Source organism: Hyperolius riggenbachi, chromosome 4 (genome assembly GCF_040937935.1).
Source record: "Hyperolius riggenbachi isolate aHypRig1 chromosome 4, aHypRig1.pri, whole genome shotgun sequence".
Taxonomy (NCBI): domain Eukaryota; kingdom Metazoa; phylum Chordata; class Amphibia; order Anura; family Hyperoliidae; genus Hyperolius; species Hyperolius riggenbachi.
Genome location: NC_090649.1, coordinates 282,736,441 through 282,757,964, shown reverse-complemented (window position 1 = coordinate 282,757,964; position 21,524 = coordinate 282,736,441). Strand labels below are relative to the sequence as shown.

Below are 21,524 nucleotides of genomic sequence, written 5' to 3'. Positions count from 1 at the left end.
ACAAATATAGGAATTATTATTATTTTAGAAGAATTGCAATTAGGGCTTATTGCAACTGCAGGAATTGCAGCATTTTGTCAGCACTTGGGTCCAATACAATAGCTAATTTGCTGGAAAACACACCTCAAATCGCTTGCAAAACTCTTACATTAAGTGCTAGTGCTTTTGAAGTCCATTTAACATGTTTTTTAGCACATACCTGACTGTCTTTAGTGTTCCACATAAGCATACTTCTGTTTACAATGATGCTGTCATTCATTACATCATATCTCCCAACAATCTTGATTTCTTTAGTGCCATTTAGTGATCGCCAATGCAGTACATCATACCCAATTAAAAGATCACCGGAGGGATCAAACTGAAATGTTTCCTCGTTATAAGTGAAACTGGAATTTATGAGCTGTCCAAGTAGCTGCACAAATGGAATTCATAGCATTATTTAACTGTAACACATTCAAAAAGACCATCAAATTAACTTGAAGTTAGAATAAATTAATTCTGGTGATACTAGTCAATTTTAATTCAGCATTATGATGTGGCAAGTGCAACACAATATACACATGCCTCCCAGCTTTTTGAGATAAGAAAAGGACCTCTTTAAGATACACCCCTCCCACATGTTGATTCATACCCCTCCCACACCTCTAGCCATACATGCCACAAAGCATTCATAAGCAAAATCAATTCAAACAAGGTAAAGGCAGCCATACACTGGTCGATTGCCCGAACAACAGATAGATCCCTCTCTGATCGAATCTGATCACAGAGGGATCTTTTGGTTGCCCATTACTGCACACAGATTGTGAATCGATTTCAGCTTGAAATCAATTCACAACCTGTGGAGCTGCCGGCTACTCCCCCGGCCAGCCGTAATAAATTACCTGTCCGCTGGCACGAGTCCCAGTCTGTGCTGACACTTTCTCCGGCTGGCCTGTCTCCTCCTGTGACAAGCGGAAGTACAAACAGTAGAGGGTGCTCTACTGTTTAAACTTCGGCTTGTCACAGGCGGAGACAGTAATGAGGAGACAAGCCAGCCAGAGAAAGTGTCAGCACAGACTCGCGCCAGCGGACAGGTAATGTATCACTGCCACTATGCTGCGTCGGTCGATTGCAGCTAACGACGCGCTCCCGACCTGCCCGCGATCAAGCAAAATCTTACGCCTAGACAGATCTACTGAATCGATCGATTTTGGATAGAAATCGTTCGATCGGTCAACATTTGCGTTATCGATTTCACAGCAGATTCTATCACAGTGATCGAATCTGCTGTATATCGGTGGGAAAATGACGCAATGTATGGGTAGCTCTGGTCTTTTCTATTATCATTAGTTTTTCATCATATTAACATTTAAAATAGGGAATATGTCAATTTGAAGAATCATAATAAAGGTTACAGTCATTTAAACACCTTTTAAAGTACAAAAATATATACATTTTACACAGATCTGTACTTCTGCCGTAGAATAGGGACACATGAAGAGGAAAGAGAGATTGCAGGATATTGAACTGAAAGGGATATGGTGGCAGCCTATATTAATTTCATTGTAAAGAGAGGGAAACCAAGAGCCCGATATGGTGTAGTATGTTAATGTAATGGTATCTGGTGATAAAGAAGGTGATTATACTCACAAAGGTAGGTCGCCACCAAGGCAACCACTGTGCGAGCAGGTGGGGAGAATTATAACCTGACCCCGCTCAGGTCTAAGAAGTCGCTCTCTGTAGATAGGAAAAAGCGGGGATACACCCCTCCTCCACCAAGGGTGGATTAAATTATTTTGTAGCAGGATAACAGGGGGGAGGTGAGTCCACCCACTTCACCCTTTTTAACAATTTTAATTCATTTTACTCTACCTGGCGCCTCTGTTATCCTGCTACAAAATATATTAATTTCATGATAAACAATACCAGTTGCCTAGCATTCCTGCTGATTTCTTTGGTTGCAGTTGTGTTTAAATCACACACCTGAAACAAGCATGGGGCTAATCCAGTCAAACATAAGTCAGAAACATCTGATCTGCATGCTTGTTCAGGGTCTATGGCTAAATATATTAAAGGGAAGGTTCAGGGAACTCTTGAAAAAAATAAAAATCCCTATCCACTTACCTGGGGCTTCCTCCAGCCCGTGGCAGGCAGGAGGTGCCCTCGCCGCCGCTCCAGAGGCTTCCGGTCGTCTTCGGTGGCCGACCCGACCTGGCCAGGCCGGCTGCCAGGTCGGGCTCTTCTGCGCTCCATGGCCGGGCTCTTCTGCGTCCCACGCGGGCGCGCTGACGTCATCGGACGTCCTCCGGGCTGTACTGCGCAGGCGCAGTAGTTCTGCGCCTGCGCAGTACAGCCCGGAGGACGTCCGATGACGTCAGCACGCCCGCGTGGGACGCAGAAGAGCCCGGCCATGGAGCGCAGAAGAGCCCGACCTGGCAGCCGGCCTGGCCAGGTCGGGTCAGCCACCGAAGACGACCGGAAGCCTCTGGAGCGGCGGCGAGGGCACCTCCTGCCTGCCACGGGCTGGAGGAAGCCCCAGGTAAGTGGATAGGGATTTTTATTTTTTTCAAGGTTTCCCTGGACCTTCACTTTAAAGTCAGAGAATCAACAGAATAGCCAGACAACTGGTATTTTTTAAAAGTAAATAAATATGGCAGCTTCCGTATCTCTTTCAGTTCAAGTGTACTCTAACTGATTAACTAACTAACTAACTAACCAACCAACCAAAGAAGGACTGTCTCTCAGGAAAAGGACAGTTGGTAAAAAATGTGTACATGCTTGGGTACTATACCTTGAGGACTGCCCTAAATTTAGGCATGCACCCTACAACTTTAAGGATTATTATTATTATTATGATTATTATTATGGAATATGAATGTAGCACAAATTAAAGAGAGACAGAATAACAACAAAAGAACCCTCAAAAACCCAAGTGCCCCAAAGTCAGAGCTTGATGCACATTGTAATGAGAGAAATAAGTATTATGCTGGGCATACACGGCTCGTTTTATATTATCAATCGAGCCGCTGATGGCTCGATTGATAATATTTAACCTGTCCGATACCGCGCTCGATCCCCACGGGTGGACAATGGAAGAAACGAAGAATAAGCATATAAATAAACCAGGGCGCTCTACAAAAAAACGGCCCCTAAAGACCTTTACAGTCCACTCAAATAAAAAAGTTCCAAAAACAAGTCCATATTCCGGCTGTCTCCAAACTTTTCATATGATGCAAGCAATCCTCATATGACACAGTGATCAATAAACGCTCACCAGATTCTAAGCTGCCTTCTCAGGAACAGCTCATATCGCTCCTGGCCCAGCCAGTAGTATAACGAATCTCCTGGATGTATCCTTGATCCTCCTGTATCCTCAGATCATGGGGCATAAAATAGACAAAAAAAACGCAATAGTGTAATACTGTTGATTAGGGATATGGCTAAGGTAAGCACCAGTGCTCCCTAAGGTTTATGAGACACCACGTGCCCCTCCACCAAACACTCAATAAAGCCTCTCACCAGACTTCATGGCTGACCCAGCACAGACCAGCAATAGCGTTTTCACAGATGTTAACAGTGGTCCTCCTCCTGCAGCAGCGTCCCTAAGACTCAAACAGGGACCAGCATAGTGTAAAACCGTTTTTTTATTAAAAGGTATTAAAAAGAAGTGCACTCACAAATTTCCAGCAACAATGCGCATGTAAAAAACCAAGAGCTCGTACAGCGTCCCTCGCTCCTTAGGCTCCGCCCTACTAGTTTCGTCTCATGACTCATCAGGGGCTTGGGCCAGTCAGAGCGAGAGGACGCTTTATACCCTACCCACATAGTCACATAACATCAGGTGTCAGCGTAATCTATTCATCACTCGCTGGCAGAACTTTTCATCCTGCGCCGCGATTGGCTGATAGATGCCTACATTACCCACCAGCCTCTAGTGGTCCAAGTCTTAAGCTCCACAATTGGCTCAGTGGTCTGCCACTCACCGCTCTCCATGTTTAAGCAGCCAGCTACGCCGTACTGAGTATAACTTAAGCCTGCGTAGCCCATCCCTCCCTGGGGGTTCTTAAGGGCACTACACTATTGGCCAGAGGTCTCCGCTCCCAATAACATCCCCACCCAAGGGCAGTCACAGACCCAACAGCCCAATAAACTCCCATAAAACGCGTCCGACTGTCTAGCAGCACAGTAAACTCCCATAAAACGCCTGCTATCCACATAACCTCACAAATAGGATTTTATTCTCCCCTTAGGGCTGCATTACCCGCAATACGTGCTGTCCATCATTAAATGGTGGTGGTACTACACCTCCCATCAACGCCTCAGCAGTTTATTTTCTAAGATTAAAGAGCAGCATAACTGTTCCTGCCATATCTCTCTTGTCTCTTTTTCCAAAAAAACTCCTGACAGGACAGCGGTTGTTTTAAATCATTGAGGAATTCTAAAAGGGGAAAAAAGGGGAAAAAAATATTGAGCAGACTAGATCTCCCCTGCCCCGTGCAATTCATAGTTTACAGGAGGCTCTTATATCTCTATTAGATCTTTTGAACTCTTTTGGAAGGGACAGATTTTTGTAAAGGGACAGATTTTTGTAAAAGAGGGGGGTTCATAAACTTTCCCAACCCTTACTCTAGTGTGATTCATAGATTATGCATCGCCTTTCATATTCACATATATGATTATACCATAGTCTCCCCTTCTTAGGTAAAATAAACCTCTCCTTCACTACCCATCCTCAACATCTGTGGAACTGAAAGGATGAGGTCAGCACTCACGGAAAAAAACCATAACTGCCGATCCCATCCCTCATAACCTTGGGGCCACTCCAAGAAAAAACAGGGGGTAACCACCCATCGCCCACTAGGTACACACCTAACTTAACGCCACTTGACCATCCCAACACACATTGCAGACAGTTCAAGGTGCATCAATCAGTGTGCCCCATATTAGTCCCATGTTGATCCATAATAATACCTCCCCTTAGTCATCAGCTATGAAACAATTGATGTCCAACTCGACATTCAACCCACCAGGCGACAATGTTTGCAGATCGAATATCCATCTGGTTTCCATTTTTGAAATTTCCCGTATTTTATGACATCCTCTCCATTTTGTGGTGAGCTTCTGAATGCCGCAAAATTTTAACAGTGCTGGGTTACGATCATGCTTTTCTAAGAAGTGTTTAGACACATTGTGTCCCCCAAAGCCCCTAGTGATGTTAGCAATATGTTCACCCACTCGTGTCTTTAGTGTCCTTTTTGTCCGTCCCACATATTGCAGCCCGCATGGGCACCATAACAGGTAAACCACATGCGTGCTGCAGCAGTGGATGAACTCATTGATCTTAAACCTCCTTCCTGTTTGATTTGATGTGACATCTTTAACCCTTATACCCTGCGCTTTTTCACACGTGGTACATTGCTGACAGGGGTAAAAACCCACATTACCCCACATATCTGTCTTAATTACAACTCTAGGACCATCCACATATGTTTTCACCAACCTTCGTTGTAGATTCTGTGCTCGTCTATAAATGAATTTAGGGTATGCCGGGAGTACTTTTCCCAGAGTAAGGTCATTCCAAGCAGGTTCCAGTGTCTTTTAAAGACACCTTCAACCTGCTTATATTGGGAATTAAATTGCAGCATGACCGCATATTGAAAAGCATTGGAGCCATCATCATTAATATCTCTGTTATTACACCTCCTAGATGTCTGTTCTGTAATAGTTCACCCCTCTCCTTATGCATTATATCTTCCGATATTTTTTCCAAATATTCACGATTATATCCCTTTTCCACAAATCTTTCTATTAGCATTTCTGCCTGCAGGATATAATCACTGGCTGTAGTACAGTTTCTACGTATCCTACTCAGCTGCCCCTTTGGGATGTTCGCCATCCATCCAGGGTGATGGCAGCTCCTTGTTGGAATATACGAATTACGGTCAGTTTTCTTAAAATACGTTTTAGTTCCCAAGGTATCATCTCTTTTCATCACCACTATATCAAGGAAATCGATTTCTTCATTACTGCTCTTCATTGTTAATTCTATACCTAATTGATTACTGTTTAACCATCCTACATAGGATTTGAGCTGCTCCTCACTCCCCTCCCATATCCAGAATAAATCATCTATAAATCTTTTCCAATTTTTTACTTTCCTACTCTGTGGAGATGTCAATATTTGCCTTTCCCATCTGGTGAGCGTTTATTGATCACTGTGTCATATGAGGATTGCTTGCATCATATGAAAAGTTTGGAGACAGCCGGAATATGGACTTGTTTTTGGAACTTTTTTATTTGAGTGGACTGTAAAGGTCTTTAGGGACCGTTTTTTTGTAGAGCGCCCTGGTTTATTTATATGCTTATTCTTGATTTAAAGTGACACACACTTGAAAACTAGGAGCGATCCAAAATATATGAGCCATTTTAGAGTGTTGCTGGAATAATAATTGATTGAGGAGCGCACAATATAGGTTCAATTTGAAAATGGAAGAAACGAAGCGCAGATAAGGATGTGCCCGGGGGGACGAGCAGGAATCGATCCACCCGCCCGCGTGAACGAGCGGTGACGCGGCAGCATCGAGCCACTGGCTCGATACCGGCGCATAAACGCACCGTGTATTCCCACTATTAGATCCCCTATTAACTAGCATGTTGCAGGCTTTCTGATGCCAACTACAAGAAACTTCTGACCTCTACGATTGCCAACCAGGGTTTTACCACCAAGTACTAAGTAATTTTTGATAGGAGATCAAATATTTATTTACTTCATTACAATGCACATCAAGCTCTGACTCTGAGGGTAGTTCCAAGGACTGTAAACTAAGTCCACCAATAAAAAAACAGAGATTCAAGCTTTTCCCACAAAATGTTGTTGCTGTCTCTGTCAGTCCTGGAGCCTTTTCTCCATTTCATGGTGGGTCGTCTTGCAGATGGAGACACAGGAAACTAGGACAACAGTACAAATTCAAAAGAACTGTAGCCTTTGAGATTAGGGCTATAGATTCCTAGCATGTTTTAATTCTTTTGTGTGGAATTCTTATCAGCATTCCAGTTTCCTTCCATTTGCCAAAGATATCCTGCTGAGCTAATTGGTTTTCGCTTAGTATTGGTGTTAGACTTTGGTAGGGACATCAGACCATCAGGTTGATGCACGAAAGTGAGGTAAACCTACCATTCACAAGCATTGCAGGATAAAATCAGCTCGCACAGACTTGGCAGCGTAGTGAGCGTTCCTACGTTATGCCCAATCGTTTTATTTGCTGCACGATAGTGTTGTAGCGTGACCGTAATACTTCCCTAGCATGGCCGCTAGTACGTCAACTAATGTAGTAGCGGCCGCAGTTGTGAAGTAAGAGTGCGCACTACGCTGCCAGGACCGAGCATAGCATGCACACTCTGATTTCATCCCATAATGCTTGTACGTGGCAGGTTTACTGCACTTTTGTATATCAACCTGCATGTCTGTTGTAGGAATTAGATTATAAGATCCTCACAATAAATAGTTTAATTGTCTCTGTAAAAAGCCAAAAAATGTTAGAAATGTACAATGGTAATAATAGTATGATTTATGTGCTTCATTTATAGGATAGTAAGGATGTCTTACCTGACTTGGGGAGAAGTCAATACCACGCATGCAAGTCCCATTCTTACATAAGAGGTTATGAAGTGCTTGCGCCATGGCGATGATGGCCAGGTGTGTGCTGTATGTTTTGCTCCATTCAATATTTTGTGACAGGTAGTCATCATTTGAAAAAGTCTGATTCTTCTCTTGACATGCCAAGGGTGACTTCATACTGAGAGAATAATCCAAGGTACAATTTCTTCCTGATGAGGAAGAAATGCATGCTAGATATTGCTTGTACGTGTCAGTACAATTAAACCTTAGATCTTGGTATTGTTCAATAAAATGATTGACTGTGCCATTTTCAGGGTTTTGCAGGTTTCGTAGATAGTCTTCAAATCCGTTCACATGGCCCATCTTAAAGTTTATTCCAATTACTGTTCCAACTCTTTCAATGCCTTCAGTATTCAAAACCTCCATGGAATTAGACCAGCTATCACTGGAAATCCAGGTCTTAGAAATATTGAATTTAATACATTTGTCAAGGAGAAGCTTAACGATGGGACCCTTTGCAACGACAACCAAAACATTTGTTGTAGTTGTTTTTAATTCATTAATTACACTCATTAAAGAACTTTCCAAAGCAGGATTATCTACATACGATGGAATTATTATGGAGAATGCTGTGCATATCTGTTGATTTTTAAAATGGTCATCCAAAAGATCTAGAGCAGAACGTCCATAATCATCGTCACTTGAGACAATTCCAACCCAGTTCCATTGAAACATTTTGATCAGCTCCACAATTGCTTTTGTTTGGTATGTATCACTTGGTACCGTGCGTAAAAAGGAAGGAAATCTTATTTTATCACTCAGTGTAAATGCAGAGGATGCTGGGCTTATCTGTGTAAATAATACAATGTATTAGAAATCTATGATTGGTAAAGTAGATGAAAAAAAACTTTAACAATAATTGCAACTCTAAAGAGGCACCATAACAACATATAGCAGAATGCACTACATCATTTAGGATACCCACTTTTACGGTAATTGTACTGGTTTCAGCATCAGAAACACTTCCTATGTCTTTATACTGCTGTATTTTGATATGTAGCCCTGCCTACCAGTGATGTCACAGCCTAAGCTATTTAGATATTTAGGTCTGTTTGTGAAAATCATTATATTTCTCATGTAAAAGTGGGTATCAGCTACTGATTGGGATAAAGTTAAATTCTTGGTCGAAGTTTCTCTTTAAGGAACTGTTAAAACTGTTTCATTTAATAAGAAAATGTTGTCTTAATAGGAACAGTTTCTTACTCATGAGATCTCCTGTGTAGTGACCACAGTGGATGGTAAGCAGCTCTGAGTCCAGATTCAACCTCACCCCCATGCATAACATCTATGCCTGAAATGTTTGTATATGAAACACTATAAGCTGACATCAGTTGCATTATCAGTAATGTAGTAAACTCAGGGGCGTTTTTATTAATAGGCATTACAGGCCACTGTCTGGAGTGCCATTGGTCCTTGAAGGCGCCATGCCCCTGATTAAACCCCGCCCCTTTAACTAAGCTTCACCCCCAAATGAAGCCACGTCTCCACAGGTGTTTGTACCTCCTTCTGTCTCCTTGTGCCACCTTCAGTCCCCCTGTGCATCCAGTGATGGATTAAAGTGAAATGGTGCCCTAGGCAAGCAACAACTTTGGGCCTACACTTGATGGCCACCTAGCTTTTTTGGCAAGACTTGTTGGGTGTTAGCATAAACTGGGCCCCTAGACTCTCTCCAGGCCCTATCCACCTGCTTAAGTTGCCTTGTGGATGATCCGCCTCTGTGTGCGTCCCTCTGTGCCTCCCTCTGTCCCACTGTGCCTCCTTCTGTCCAACTTTGTGCGTCCCTCTGTCCCCTTGTACCACTATCTTTTGCCTTCCCCCTCCTGCACTCCCCCAGTCCAGTGTGTAAAGGCAGAGTATAGTGCAGCAGAATCTATGCTCTAACCTCCCCTCTGGAGTCCAGTGCTGTGCCTGTGCAACCATCTTGTCTGTTTTTTGCTCTCTCTAGTGTAATCCCACTACATGTGGTAGGAGATGCTGGCTGGGCACTAGGGCGAGTGATGAACAGACAAGCGGAAGCGCAGAACTGGACTCCATTGGAGAGGTGAGTGCACAGCCTCTGCTGCACTATATATAGGGTGGAACTTTCTCTCCCCTCACCTACATAAAGCCCTCCCCTTGCAGGTTCACTTCCAACTATGACTAAGGGCAGATTGTAAGCCCGACACGCGTCAGTTGAACCTTGTGATTTTATTGCATTCTGCCATGTGGAATTGTTGAATAAAGAATACCAGCGTTTTCTACCACTGCTTGGTTTGCGGATCCTTCTGTACATACTCATGGATTGGCCTGGCTTCCCAGTTCCTGCACCCATTGGTTGAATTGGTAGGGGGTCGAGCGTTTTTGACTTTTCAGCTTTGTTCTCTGCTGCACTATACTCTGAATTTACACACTAAGCTGGAGTAGTGCAGGAAGGGGATGTGCAACGAAATGTGACAGGATCCGCGGGTTGTTTGTATCTCAGAGACTCCCTGTATTATATATCCACCCTATGTGGTCACATGGTTTATATTCTCTAGCGCGTGATTTTTTTTTCTTTTTTTTGGGGGGGGGGGGGGGGGGAGGGGGAGGATGACACTGGCGTGACAAAAAGGTTAGAAATGCCCCAGAGTACACCCCAAGCTGTGACAAAATATGGACATTTCTGCATACAGACCTGCTTGGAAATTACATGTTTGTTTAAGGGAAAAAAACACGAATCAGACTCCGTAAGTTAATGACAAGATTTTTGTGTAAAAACAGACATTTCATAGCATTCCTAAAAGAAACTGTCTAAGAGGAGTATCCTTCCTAGCCTGCTGACAAATTCTGGATTAGTCTAGGTGTACAAAAAGGTAACAGGAACTCCTGCTCACTCCTGCTAACTATGCATCAAGCAAAATGTGAAAATACATGCATTTCATCATCACAATTGAGTATTGTTGCCTTAGTTCCAGATAGGTGTGGTTTGAGTTTCAAATTAGATTGGGAAATGTAGACATCTTACATTTTTCTTTTTAAGTGTAGCAATGATTTATTTTATATCAATTTTGTTGTCAAAAGTGGTATTTCCCTGAAGGGAAACCTTAATGATTGCACATTTTGAGTTATGATTTTAATATGATTTTTGATATGGCTTTCTGATGTTACATTCTTGTAATTTAGCATTTTTTCTCAAATACATATTTGTAAGCTTCTATAAGGTGTGTACATACATCCTATTTGTGTCACTTGTCAAGTTCAAACTCGATCCTGTGGGTGACAATGTGGGAAATGAATGCTACATGAACATGTCCCCTTGTTTACACCCAAGCGATATGTACTCTTTTGGTGGAAATGGGAGGCAGGGCAATGGCCTGGTGCGCAATGGTGTGAGGTAAGGAGAGGATCAATGGGCACAACACACAAATACACACTAGAGTCTCAGTTGAAAAAGCCCTGAACAAGGTGCAGGGTTTTCATCTAGTGTATGTGCGAGACTATGTAGTAGAAACCTACATTTGAATTTAATCTGCTTTTTTTTTTTAAATGCTGGGGTCAGATAGACAACTATTGAGCAAGAAATGCATTAAAATGGATAACTGTATACTTACGGTAATGTTCTATTCCTTATAAGGCTAGTAACTAAATAATTTAAATCTTGTCCTTGGAAGGGAGCTCTGTAACCTTCTAAGCATGGAGTTCCTATTCCCTTGCTGATTCCATGGCAGTATACATACGTACCTAACTGTGCTTAAAAACCCAAAACAGCAATATATATAGATAGATAGATAGATAGATAGATAGATAGATAGATAGATAGATAGATAGATAGATAGATAGATAAATAGATAAATAGATAGATAGAGAGAAAGAGAGAGAGATAGCAGCCATATTGCAGTATTCATCATGAAGGTGGAAATGGATGTCCAGTTTGCTGCTTTACAATGTGTTTCAAGCACCACTGCTGGATATGCTGTCAAACCCCTGTTATTTCTCCACATGGAGGTGCCAGGATAGATCAGCAGGTAACTTAGATTACCTTTACTAGCCATAAACTGGGCTAAACCAGAACTTCAGGTGAAATGTCATTAGTCTTCTGGTCTAGATCAAACTAGTCATCCCATAAAAAATGCACTTACTATAGGACAAAAAAAACTGCCTTCGGGATGGTCCACACTGCAAGAGCTTTTTCTAAGCGCTCATGATTATAAAAGCTCTTGCTAATGTAAGGCTGTGATCCCACTGGAGCACTGTGATTTTATAAAAATCCCTCTTAGCATTGCATTAGCAAGAGCTTTTCAAGTCACTAATGCTTAAAAATCACTTGCAGTGCGAACCAGGCCTTCCATATCACATCTCTATCAGTGAGGTTCAAATGCAACTTAATTAATCAATAATATTGAATCTAGAAAGGTTAGATAAGTAGGATTTGTTTAACTTTTTTTATTTTTCTCTGCACCTTTGTAAAGGCAGCTTACTACTGTACACACAGGGCCATATTATTGATAGTTACCTTCACACGATGGCCAATCGGTAGGGAGCATTACTCGCCAAACATCCACCACCATCTTCTGCCGCTGCATCTGGTGGTCTCCTTTAATAAGGAAACCCCCAGAGCTCTAGCCGCCGCACAAAGCTGAAGTCCCCTCACAGCTGCTCGGCCACCCCTGTCAATTTACCTACCACCACTAAACAACCGCCACCTCTCACAGCAAGTCCTGCTGCTGTAATTACAGCATATCTCTCACTGTAATTACTGTTATCGGAGTGCTGGCAAAGCATCTTTGAAACTCCTGCCGGGGCTCCCCATTGGTCCCTTGACTGAGCCAATTAAAATGGGGGGCTTTGGTGATGTGCGGCAGCCCAATCGGGGGCTCTTGGGCTCTCCTTATTAAAGGAGACCCCCCAGATGCAGCGGCGATAACATGCGTTAGCTGGTTTAGACCTGCTCTGCTCTTTGCAGCTCTAAACTAACGCTCATTTTCTGATGGGAAGCATCGCTTCCTAGAGGCATGAAACCGACAATTGGATACGGTGTAAAGAACTATTATATCGCCCAAGCGTGATCTTAAAGTGAATAGGAATCCGTTTTTTTTTTAAAGTCAGATACTCACCTAAGAAGAGGGAGGCTCTGGGTCTCATAGAGTGTCCCCTCTCCACTCCCGGTCTCCGAAGTTGTCCTGGCTCCCCCGTAGCGGTATTCAACCGTTTCGGTCAAATACCGCTGTCTCCTGGCTGAAGGGAGGCTTCGGAAATGCATCGGGAGCCCAAGTGCTCCCGAAGACGGGCTGCTCTACACTGTGCATGCGCCCTCTATGACGCACTCGCCTGTGCCCCGCCTGTCTTCGGGTGGACTCGGCTCCCAAAGACTTCCGAAGTCCCCTTGGCGGGGGATGAGAACGGGGGAGCCAGCGCAGCACAGAGGGCACTGGGAGAGGAGAGGGAAGGCTCATTAGGACCGAGCCTTCCCTCTCCTTAGGTGAGTATCTGACTTTTTTTTATTTACATCGGGATTCTCATTAGCTTTAACTGCAGGGGGAGGGGGAGTGTAAATTTGGCCATGCTCCCATCGCCCAAATTAAGAACTTAAGCGCTGACGAGTACTGCAATAGGATATGGCCCACAGAGAAACAGGAATTTGCAAATAATTGTTGTTTAAGCAATATACAAAATTAATTTACAGCTGTTCCTAAATTAGATATGTTGTAGTTTCAGCCATACCTGTGGTATAAGATAATCACCAAAAACTCTTGAAACAGCTATAGAAATTTCTGAATAAGTTTCTCCCACAACAGCTTTCACAGGAAACACGGCTGGGCTGTAGTTGCAGTCAGCAGAAGCGTTTACAACATGCTCTGGTACCAATTTCAGTGTTGACTGAACTGCTTTTATTGTATGAGAACAGGTATCATATATTTCATATCCTAATTTTATGCCTTGTAAGAGGGTTGAATTATTAATCTTCTCGATTGCATATATCATAGAAAGGGCTTCAATCATGCTTCGTATTTGTAAACTAAAAGAAAAAAAAGTGATTATTAAGAAGCAACAAAAACAAAGCAACACTTTCTTCTTTTGAATAAATGTATAAAATTGTCTACAATTCTGTTTTCACTTTGTCATTATGATTTAGAGTTATAGATTGATTCTGATTCTTCTGAGATTACCCAGCAAGCTCAGTTCTGGTTCACCATGAGTTTAGGGGGTAATCTGTAACTCTGGGTACTTCAAGTCCTACCCAATAGAGACCCATTAATCCATGCCATGTACTGATGAGGATCAACCAAGCCAAAACAATCTGTATGTATGTTGGATTATTGTGGCTCTGTACAATTAACAAGCTGACACATCATTGCATTTCAGCCATTCTGGAGATGTGGTTATCTTACAAGGATAACAAAGGATGATTTGCATAATCAACAGTGATGCATCGTGGGAGACGTCATATGCTCACTCTAATCTATATAAGCGAAAATATCTTCTGTTTTAAGAAGGCAAACTTTTGATTTTCATTATGATTTACTGAGATTAATTCAGAAAAATTAGTTAAACAATTGTAGTATGTTGTAGCATCAGGCTGCAATATAACAAAACTGAAAAAAGTGATGGGGTCTGGAAACTTTCTAAAATTGCTGTATTTTAAGCTTAAAGCAAACCTTAAGGTCTGGTACACAGGGATGCTTTCCCAGCATTTACGGTGACGTTTTAGAGGCAACGTTTACCGGGATCTACCACCATCCCATTCAAGTGAATGGAGGTGTTCCACATCGGCTTTTGCAAGCTTTCATGAAAGCCTGGTAGTAGATCCCGGCATCATGTCTCATCTCGAAAAGCAACATGTTGCTTTCAGAGGCAGTAAACACCGGGAAAGCAGAGCAGGAACCCAAACTGCTAGCTTTGAAGGCTTCGCAAAAGCCTTCAAAAGCTAGAGTAAAAGCGCAGACATTTGAATGCAGCGTCTGGCAAAAACTCGGCAGACATCCGTCTGAACCAGCCCTGAGTGGCAAAACTCACTTCAGGTGTGATGCTTTGCTTAGTAAAGGAAAAGCTCTGGATAGCAGAGCCTTCTCATTCCACTGTCTGGCCCATCGTTTCAGCACTATCCTTTCATCTAACTATTCAACCTGCCAGCTCTTTGGAACTACCCCCTGAGTAGTTCCAAGGATGAACGCATGCCTGAGTCAAGTTTGCATATGCCCAGTAGGGGCAGTGCTTGTCCTCAGAACTACTCAGAGATATTAGAAGTTCCAAAGAGCTCTTCAATCCAGTGGGTCAAGTAGATACTGCAGAGGACGGTTGGAATGCCTGGCCAGACGGAGGAACTCTCTATGCTATCCAGATCCTTCTCTCTAAAAGCAAAGAATCAAACCTGATTTATCACTTCAGGTTTGCTGTAAACGAAACTGAATCTGGCTTTGGTGTTAAATGCCATATTATTTATTGGCTCTTAAGACAAAATAATTATTTGAGAGCCTTAGATCAAAGATACAGATATTTATACCAATGGTCAGCATTTAAAGCAAATCCAAGACATTAAAAAAAAAAACACACTCCTAAGGAGAGGAAAGCTTCTGGAGCCTCCAGAGGCTTTCCTTTTCTCTTGGAGACCTCCACTGCTGCTTGGGACCTTCTTGTACATCGCAACTGCGCTCCTCCTTGTGCATGAGTGCTGCACCTGTGTGAGTATGACAAGCAGCTCTGGCTTACTGCGCAGGCATGGCCAAACTCCCCCATGCATAGTATGACCACACTCGTGCATGAAGAGGAGTGTGGCCATGTAACATATCCGACAAGCTGTTGTTGGATATCTTCCACGATCAGTGGGGGCCAAAAGGATGGGTGCATGTGTGAAGCCAGTTAGATTGTTGACAATTGGTAAAACATTCATTTTCACTAGCTTGATCAGATTTTTGAAGTGAAAACAAGAGACATTTAAAGTTTGTCATGATTCAGTTCCAAAAGGTCCCAATAGCACCATCTAGTGGTGACCAGGGATAAAACAAAGTAATAAAGGCTAAAACCATCAACTACAAAGCAGAAGTTCATGAACCGCAATGCTCACATCTCACTGCTGTCAGATTCTGCAATCACAGTACCAAATAACAGACAGTCCATCATTTACAAACGACACGATTGACAACGTTTCAGAGATACAAACAAAGTTATCTTCATCATGTACAAATTATACAATACTGTTATTTTATTACATATTTTTGTTGTTAAATGTTACAGTATGGTATCCTATAAACGGTTATAAGTAGTTTAAGACACTTTAAAAGCACATTGAAAACTAACAAAAAACATAGTTTATACCATGTCCAAATCCAGTAAAATTATCACAGCATTATTAGAATTATCTGAGCAATCAGTTGCTTAGTGATCTGTCATGATGGTCATGATTGCCACATGTAGCTAACATAGCTTAACCCCCTTGGCGGTATGAAAAATACCGCCAGGGGGCAGCGCAGCAGTTTTTTTTTAATTATTTTTTTTTTAAATCATGTAGCGAGCCGAGGGCTCGCTACATGATAGCCGCTGCTCAGCTGCATCCCCCCAGCCCCGCTGATCGCCTCCGGCGATAGGCGATCAGGAAATCCCGTTCAAAGAACGGGATTTCCTGGAGGGCTTCCCCCGTCGCCATGGCGACGGGGCGGAATGACGTCACCGACGTCGGGACGTCATTGGGAGACCCGATCCACCCCTCGGCGCTGCCTGGCACTGATTGGCCAGGCAGCGCTCGGGGTCTGGGGGGGGGGGCCGCGCGCCGCACCGGATAGCGGCGATCGGGCGCGCGGCGGCGGCGATCGGGGTGCTGGCGCAGCTAGCAAAGTGCTAGCTGCGTCCAGCAAAAAAAAAATTAAGCAAATCGGCCCAGCAGGGCCTGAGCGGCACCCTCCGGCGGCTTACCCCGTGTCACACACGGGGTTACCGCTAAGGAGGTTAACTGATGTATGTTTAACAATATTACACAATATCACAAAAATACAATAATTTACCCTGAAAATGTGTCTGCCACAAAAAAAGTCGCAGCAAACATCACATCGTGGGTATGGACCTTCAGGCACATTGATTGGTTCAGGGACCCTATGCTCCCTTTCACCAATCTTGCCTTGGGGGGATATGAACACTTTTTTTTACTATTTTTTTTTCTTTTAAACGCTTAAACATTTTTTTTTTTTACAAATCAAAGAACACTGTTACTAGCAGTAACAGTGACTGGGAGGACACTGCCTGGCCAAGTGATTATATGATCCCTTAAACCAATCACTGCAGCCCAGGGTCAGTTTTAGGCATTGGTATTGCAGGCCATTGCCTGGAGTGTCATTGGTCCTGAGGGACTATGCCCTGGATTAAGATCTGCCCGGACTAAGCCCCACTCCCACGGGTGTTCTATCATCTACTTCTGCTGCACCTGGATAGTGTAAGCTGCAGGCAGTTGCCACTGTGACCTTCTGTGACTCTGTCCCCCCTCCCTGTGTATCCCTCTGTCCCCCTGTGACTCCTTCTGTCCCCCTGTGCATCTTTGGGCTTGATTCACTAACCGGCGCTAAGTGTTAGTGCCAGTGTGAAAAGCGTTTTTCCCCCTAGTGCATGCAAAGCTACTTTGCGCGCATCCCCGCTCACTATGCGCACAGCGCGGAGGCGCCTATATTAGTGCGCGGTACAACGATATTGTCGCACCCGCTGCCCCTTAAACGTCGCACCTGGTGTTAGAGGCCTGCAGTGGGTCGGGTACCCGCGGGTAACCCGAAATGCGGGTCGGGTTCGGGTACCCGAATTGATTTAAGCTGCGGGTGTGGGTCGGGTGCGGGTAGCGAGTTGCGGGTGCGGGTAGGGTTGCGGGTAGCGGTCTGCGGGTGCGGGTCGCGGGTAGTGAAAGCAAGCATGTAAACCTTCTTTAGCTTTGGTTTGTGTATAAAAATAGGTTTTATTAACTTTACAGCTCCCCAATGTTACTTTAAATGTGCACTTTAGAAGAACATGTAAAAAAGCGGGTCGCGGGTAGCGGGTCGGGTAGCGGGCCTGCGGGCCGCTGGTCGGGTGCGGGTAGCGGTTCTGGGGGTGTGGGTCGTGTTGCGGGTATCGAATTCACCAGAAAGCAGGTTGCGGGTTGGGTGTGGGTAGCGGGTCGCGGGTGCGGGTCGGGTGCGGGTATGAAAAAGTGGACCCGCGCAGGCCTCTACCTGGTGCGATGATAACGGCGCATCGGGTGCCCCTGAAACGCTTCAGGGGCACCCGATGCGCCGTTATCAAGGGCCAGTGGTTGCGACGATACCGCGCACTAATATAGGCACACCCGCGCTGCACGCACAGTGAGCGGGGCTGTATCCAATGTGTGGGCGCAAACCACCTAACGCCGTGGTTTGTGAACACTAAGTCATAGGGCACACTAACCGCCTTAGCGCCGGTTAGTGAATCAAGCCCTTTATGTCCTCATTTGTGCCTCTTTCTGTACCCCATGCCACCTCTGCCCCGTGTGTCTTTTTGTCTGCCCGTGCCTTATCTTTTCCCCTATGCCATCTACTGTCCCCCGTGCCTCCTTCTGTCCCCCTTTGTGCCTCCTTCTGTCTCCATGTACCTCCTTCAGTCACCCTGTGCCACCTTGTGTGCCCCTTTGTGCCTTCCTTTATCCCCCTGTGCCTCCTTCTGTCCTTCTTTGCCTCCTTCTGTCCCCCCTATGTCCCTCCTGTCTCCCTATCCCTATGCCTCCTTCAGTCCCCCTCTGCCACCTCCTGTCCTCCTGTGCCCAGGGCCGGCGCTACCATTAAGGCAAAGGAGGCAGCTGCCCCAGGGCCCCAGAGCTTGTAGGGGCCCCCAGGGGCTACAAGACGAAAAAAATTTCAAATCGGCCTTATAGTTTTTGAGCAAATCGATTTTAAAGTTTTAAAGGAAAAAAAAATACACATTTAAAAACCTGCCGACTTTAATGGTTAATAGCAAATCTACCTTAAATGCTAGAAACCCTAAATTTGCAGGATATGTTAAGGAGATCATTAGGAATAAGAGGAAAAAACTATTTTTCAAAAAGACCTTATAGTTTTTGAGAAAATCGATTTTAAAGTTTCAAAGGAAAAAAGTATACTTTTAAATGCGGTAAATGTCACTTTTAGTAGTAAACCTAACGGTAGTGTAATTTTACATGCATCAAACGAAAGCGCAATAAATTTCCTGACGGGGTTTCCAGGGGGTCTATACGCAGCCGCAGCGCTTTGGACAGGGATCGCTATACAGCCGCAATATGGCTGTATGAAGATCCCTGGCATTTTTTCCTATTTTCCCAATTTTTTTTTTTATGTTTAGAGTGTGGGGAATTTTTTTTTAAAAAAAATTATGTGGGGTCCCCCCTCCTGAAACTTTTTAACCCCTTGTCCCCCATGCAGGCTGGGATAGCCAGAATGTGGAGCTCCGACCGATTGGGACTTCACACCCTGTTATACCAGCTGCAAAAAAGGTCCCCTAATGCCGATTTTTGTTCCGGGGTATATGTTGGGGGGGCCCCCCAGGTTTATTTTGCCCTGGGGCCCCATTGTTGCTTAAACCGGCCCTGCCTGTGCCTCCATCTGTCCCCACTGTGCCTTCTTCTGAACCCTACTGTGCCTCCTTCTGTCCACCTTTGTGCCTCCTGTCTTCCTGTGTGATTCCTTCAGTCCCCCTGTGCTTCCTCGTGTCCCCCTTTGTGCCTCCTTCTGTTTATCTCTGTGCCTTTCTATGCCTCTTTGTGCCTTCTTCTGTCCCCTTGTGCTACCTCTGCTACCCTGTGCATCCCTCTGTCCCACTTTGTGCCTTCCTTCGTCCCCCTGTGCCTCCTTAAGTTCCCTTTGTGTCACTATCTGTCCCCATCTCCCTCCTACACTCCCCCAGCCCAGTGTGTAAATGCAGAGTATAGCGCAGCAGAAGCGTCCAGTGCTGTGCTTGTGCATGTGTAATCATGCTGTTTTGTTTGGGGGGGAGGGGGGCAAAGGGAGTGACACAGGACTTTTTCCTGGAGTGTCTAAAAGGCTAGAAATGGCCCTGCTGCAGCCCCAGGGGTCAAGGAAGCATATGATTCCTATCACCAATCAGTGGTGCAGTATGGGGTTTATGAGCACAAGCAATACAGGAAGTAAAGTACTTCCTGTGCACAGTTTACAATGATCACTGTTACTTATTGTAACAGTGAGCATTGCAGCTTAACGGGGCACCGACTGGGTAGAGGGACCATGTGGTGCGGAGTGTGTGCAATTATTCATGGTGGGGGGTTTCTCTTGGAAGTAGCTCCTACGGGCAAATTTCTGCATCAGCTTAGAATTATTTGCATATTTCAAGTAAAGCAGTCTAAGCCTGCCCAGTAGAGCGGATCCGGCTTGACTATTTCAGCCGAAGCCCATCCGAAAGCCGCTACTGCGCCCGTGAGGTGCATCATAGGCTTTTTATGGATGTGGACGGTTTGGGGGTACCAGCACAAGATTGAGAGGATGGAGGAGGATGGGGGAAGCCTCTTTAGGATCCAGATGCTTCCTCCTCCAGAGGTAAGTCACCCCTAGGGACACTTTTTTTCATTAAAGGTGTACTTTAAAAGGAAATAAATATGGCAGCCACCATGTGTGTCTCGCTTCAGGTGTGGTTCATGTACAGTTGTGTGGAAGTATACATAAGTTTAAGTGCTTGTTGCCTATTCTGTACATAACTGAACTTTCTCCCACCTACTACTAGGCTTCTTTCTACCTTAAAACACATTCAGACAGGCTCTCAAAACAGACTTCTTCAAATGAGCTTACCCATTTTCCCCTTTGCCCAAACCCATTACTAACTAACCACTGTCCCATTTCCACGACATTCTGTATCTAATACTCCCTCCTCTTGGATTAATATTTTGTTTGGATAGGGTTCTTTTTACCTCTTGTGTTATTATTTGTTTGCATATTGGTCATTGGCTTGCATAGCGCCACGGAATATGTTGGCGCTTTATAAATCAATAACAATTAATAATAAATTAGCATCCTCTATTATTTTTGTCACTATTGCATAATATGTTGATGCTTTACACATACAGTAAACTGAAAGCATACTTTTTTATTTATCTCTAATAAGCTGTGTTTTTTACATCTTGTCAGTACATGCAGGAACCAAGTCCAATGAATGGCTTATTATTAGTCGAAAGCTTACTTTTTATTTATCTCTAAGTTAGCCATAAATGGTATCATCCTGACTCAAAACTTCTTGCTTTATACGTGCAACATAATAATTATAAGAAGAAGAACATAAGAGAGAAAAAAGTTGGTTTTGTAAAGAAATACCCTCTTTTCCTGAAATTATGACATCCCCGGAAAGTAAGCCCTAGCAGGAATGTCGAGCCTGCTTGAAATATAAGCCCTACCCCGAAAATAAGCATAAGGGGAACATAAGGGGAACAAGAATGGCAAGTTTTGTTATTACTGGAGCTCATGCTCTCGCAGGCAGGACCATGGCTTCATCACTGGGCCAATCATTGCTCTCACTGCTACTCGGTGAGTAGTCCCTATAGCCTGAAGTTCGGGGACACAGTGGCATGGAGCTGGGGGAAAGAAGAGGATGCAGGGGGACATCGGACACCAGGTTCAAATCCCAGCCGAGTCAACATCTGTAAGGAGTTTGTATGTTCTCCCGATGTCTGCATGAATTTCCTCTGGGCACTCAGGCTACCTTCCACATCCCAAAAACATACAGATAAGTTAAATGGCTTCCCTCTAAATTGGCCCTAGACTATGATAAATGCACGACTACACGATACATACATATACATATGAGTATGGTAGGGATAAGATTGTGACCCCTCTGAAGGCCAGCTAGTGACAAGACAATATATTCTGTACAGCGCTGTCTAATATGTCAGTGCTATATAAATACTTAAATAAATACAAATAAAAAAAACCATCTGAGGACATGGAGG

At 44.1% G+C, this 21,524-nt stretch overlaps 1 protein-coding gene across 1 annotated transcript in view; it reads right to left on the bottom strand.

The window, feature by feature from the left end:
• LOC137504779 (G-protein coupled receptor family C group 6 member A-like) overlaps positions 1 to 21,524 on the bottom strand; it is a 49,964-nt gene that overhangs the window by 16,669 nt on the left and 11,771 nt on the right. The window contains exons 2-5 of the mRNA XM_068233368.1: positions 14,845 to 14,964; positions 13,337 to 13,631; positions 7,586 to 8,446; positions 200 to 412 (exon numbers count right to left, since the gene is read on the bottom strand). Of these exons, the coding sequence (XP_068089469.1) occupies positions 200 to 412; positions 7,586 to 8,446; positions 13,337 to 13,631; positions 14,845 to 14,964 (1,489 nt within the window). The remainder of the gene's footprint in view (positions 1 to 199; positions 413 to 7,585; positions 8,447 to 13,336; positions 13,632 to 14,844; positions 14,965 to 21,524) is intronic.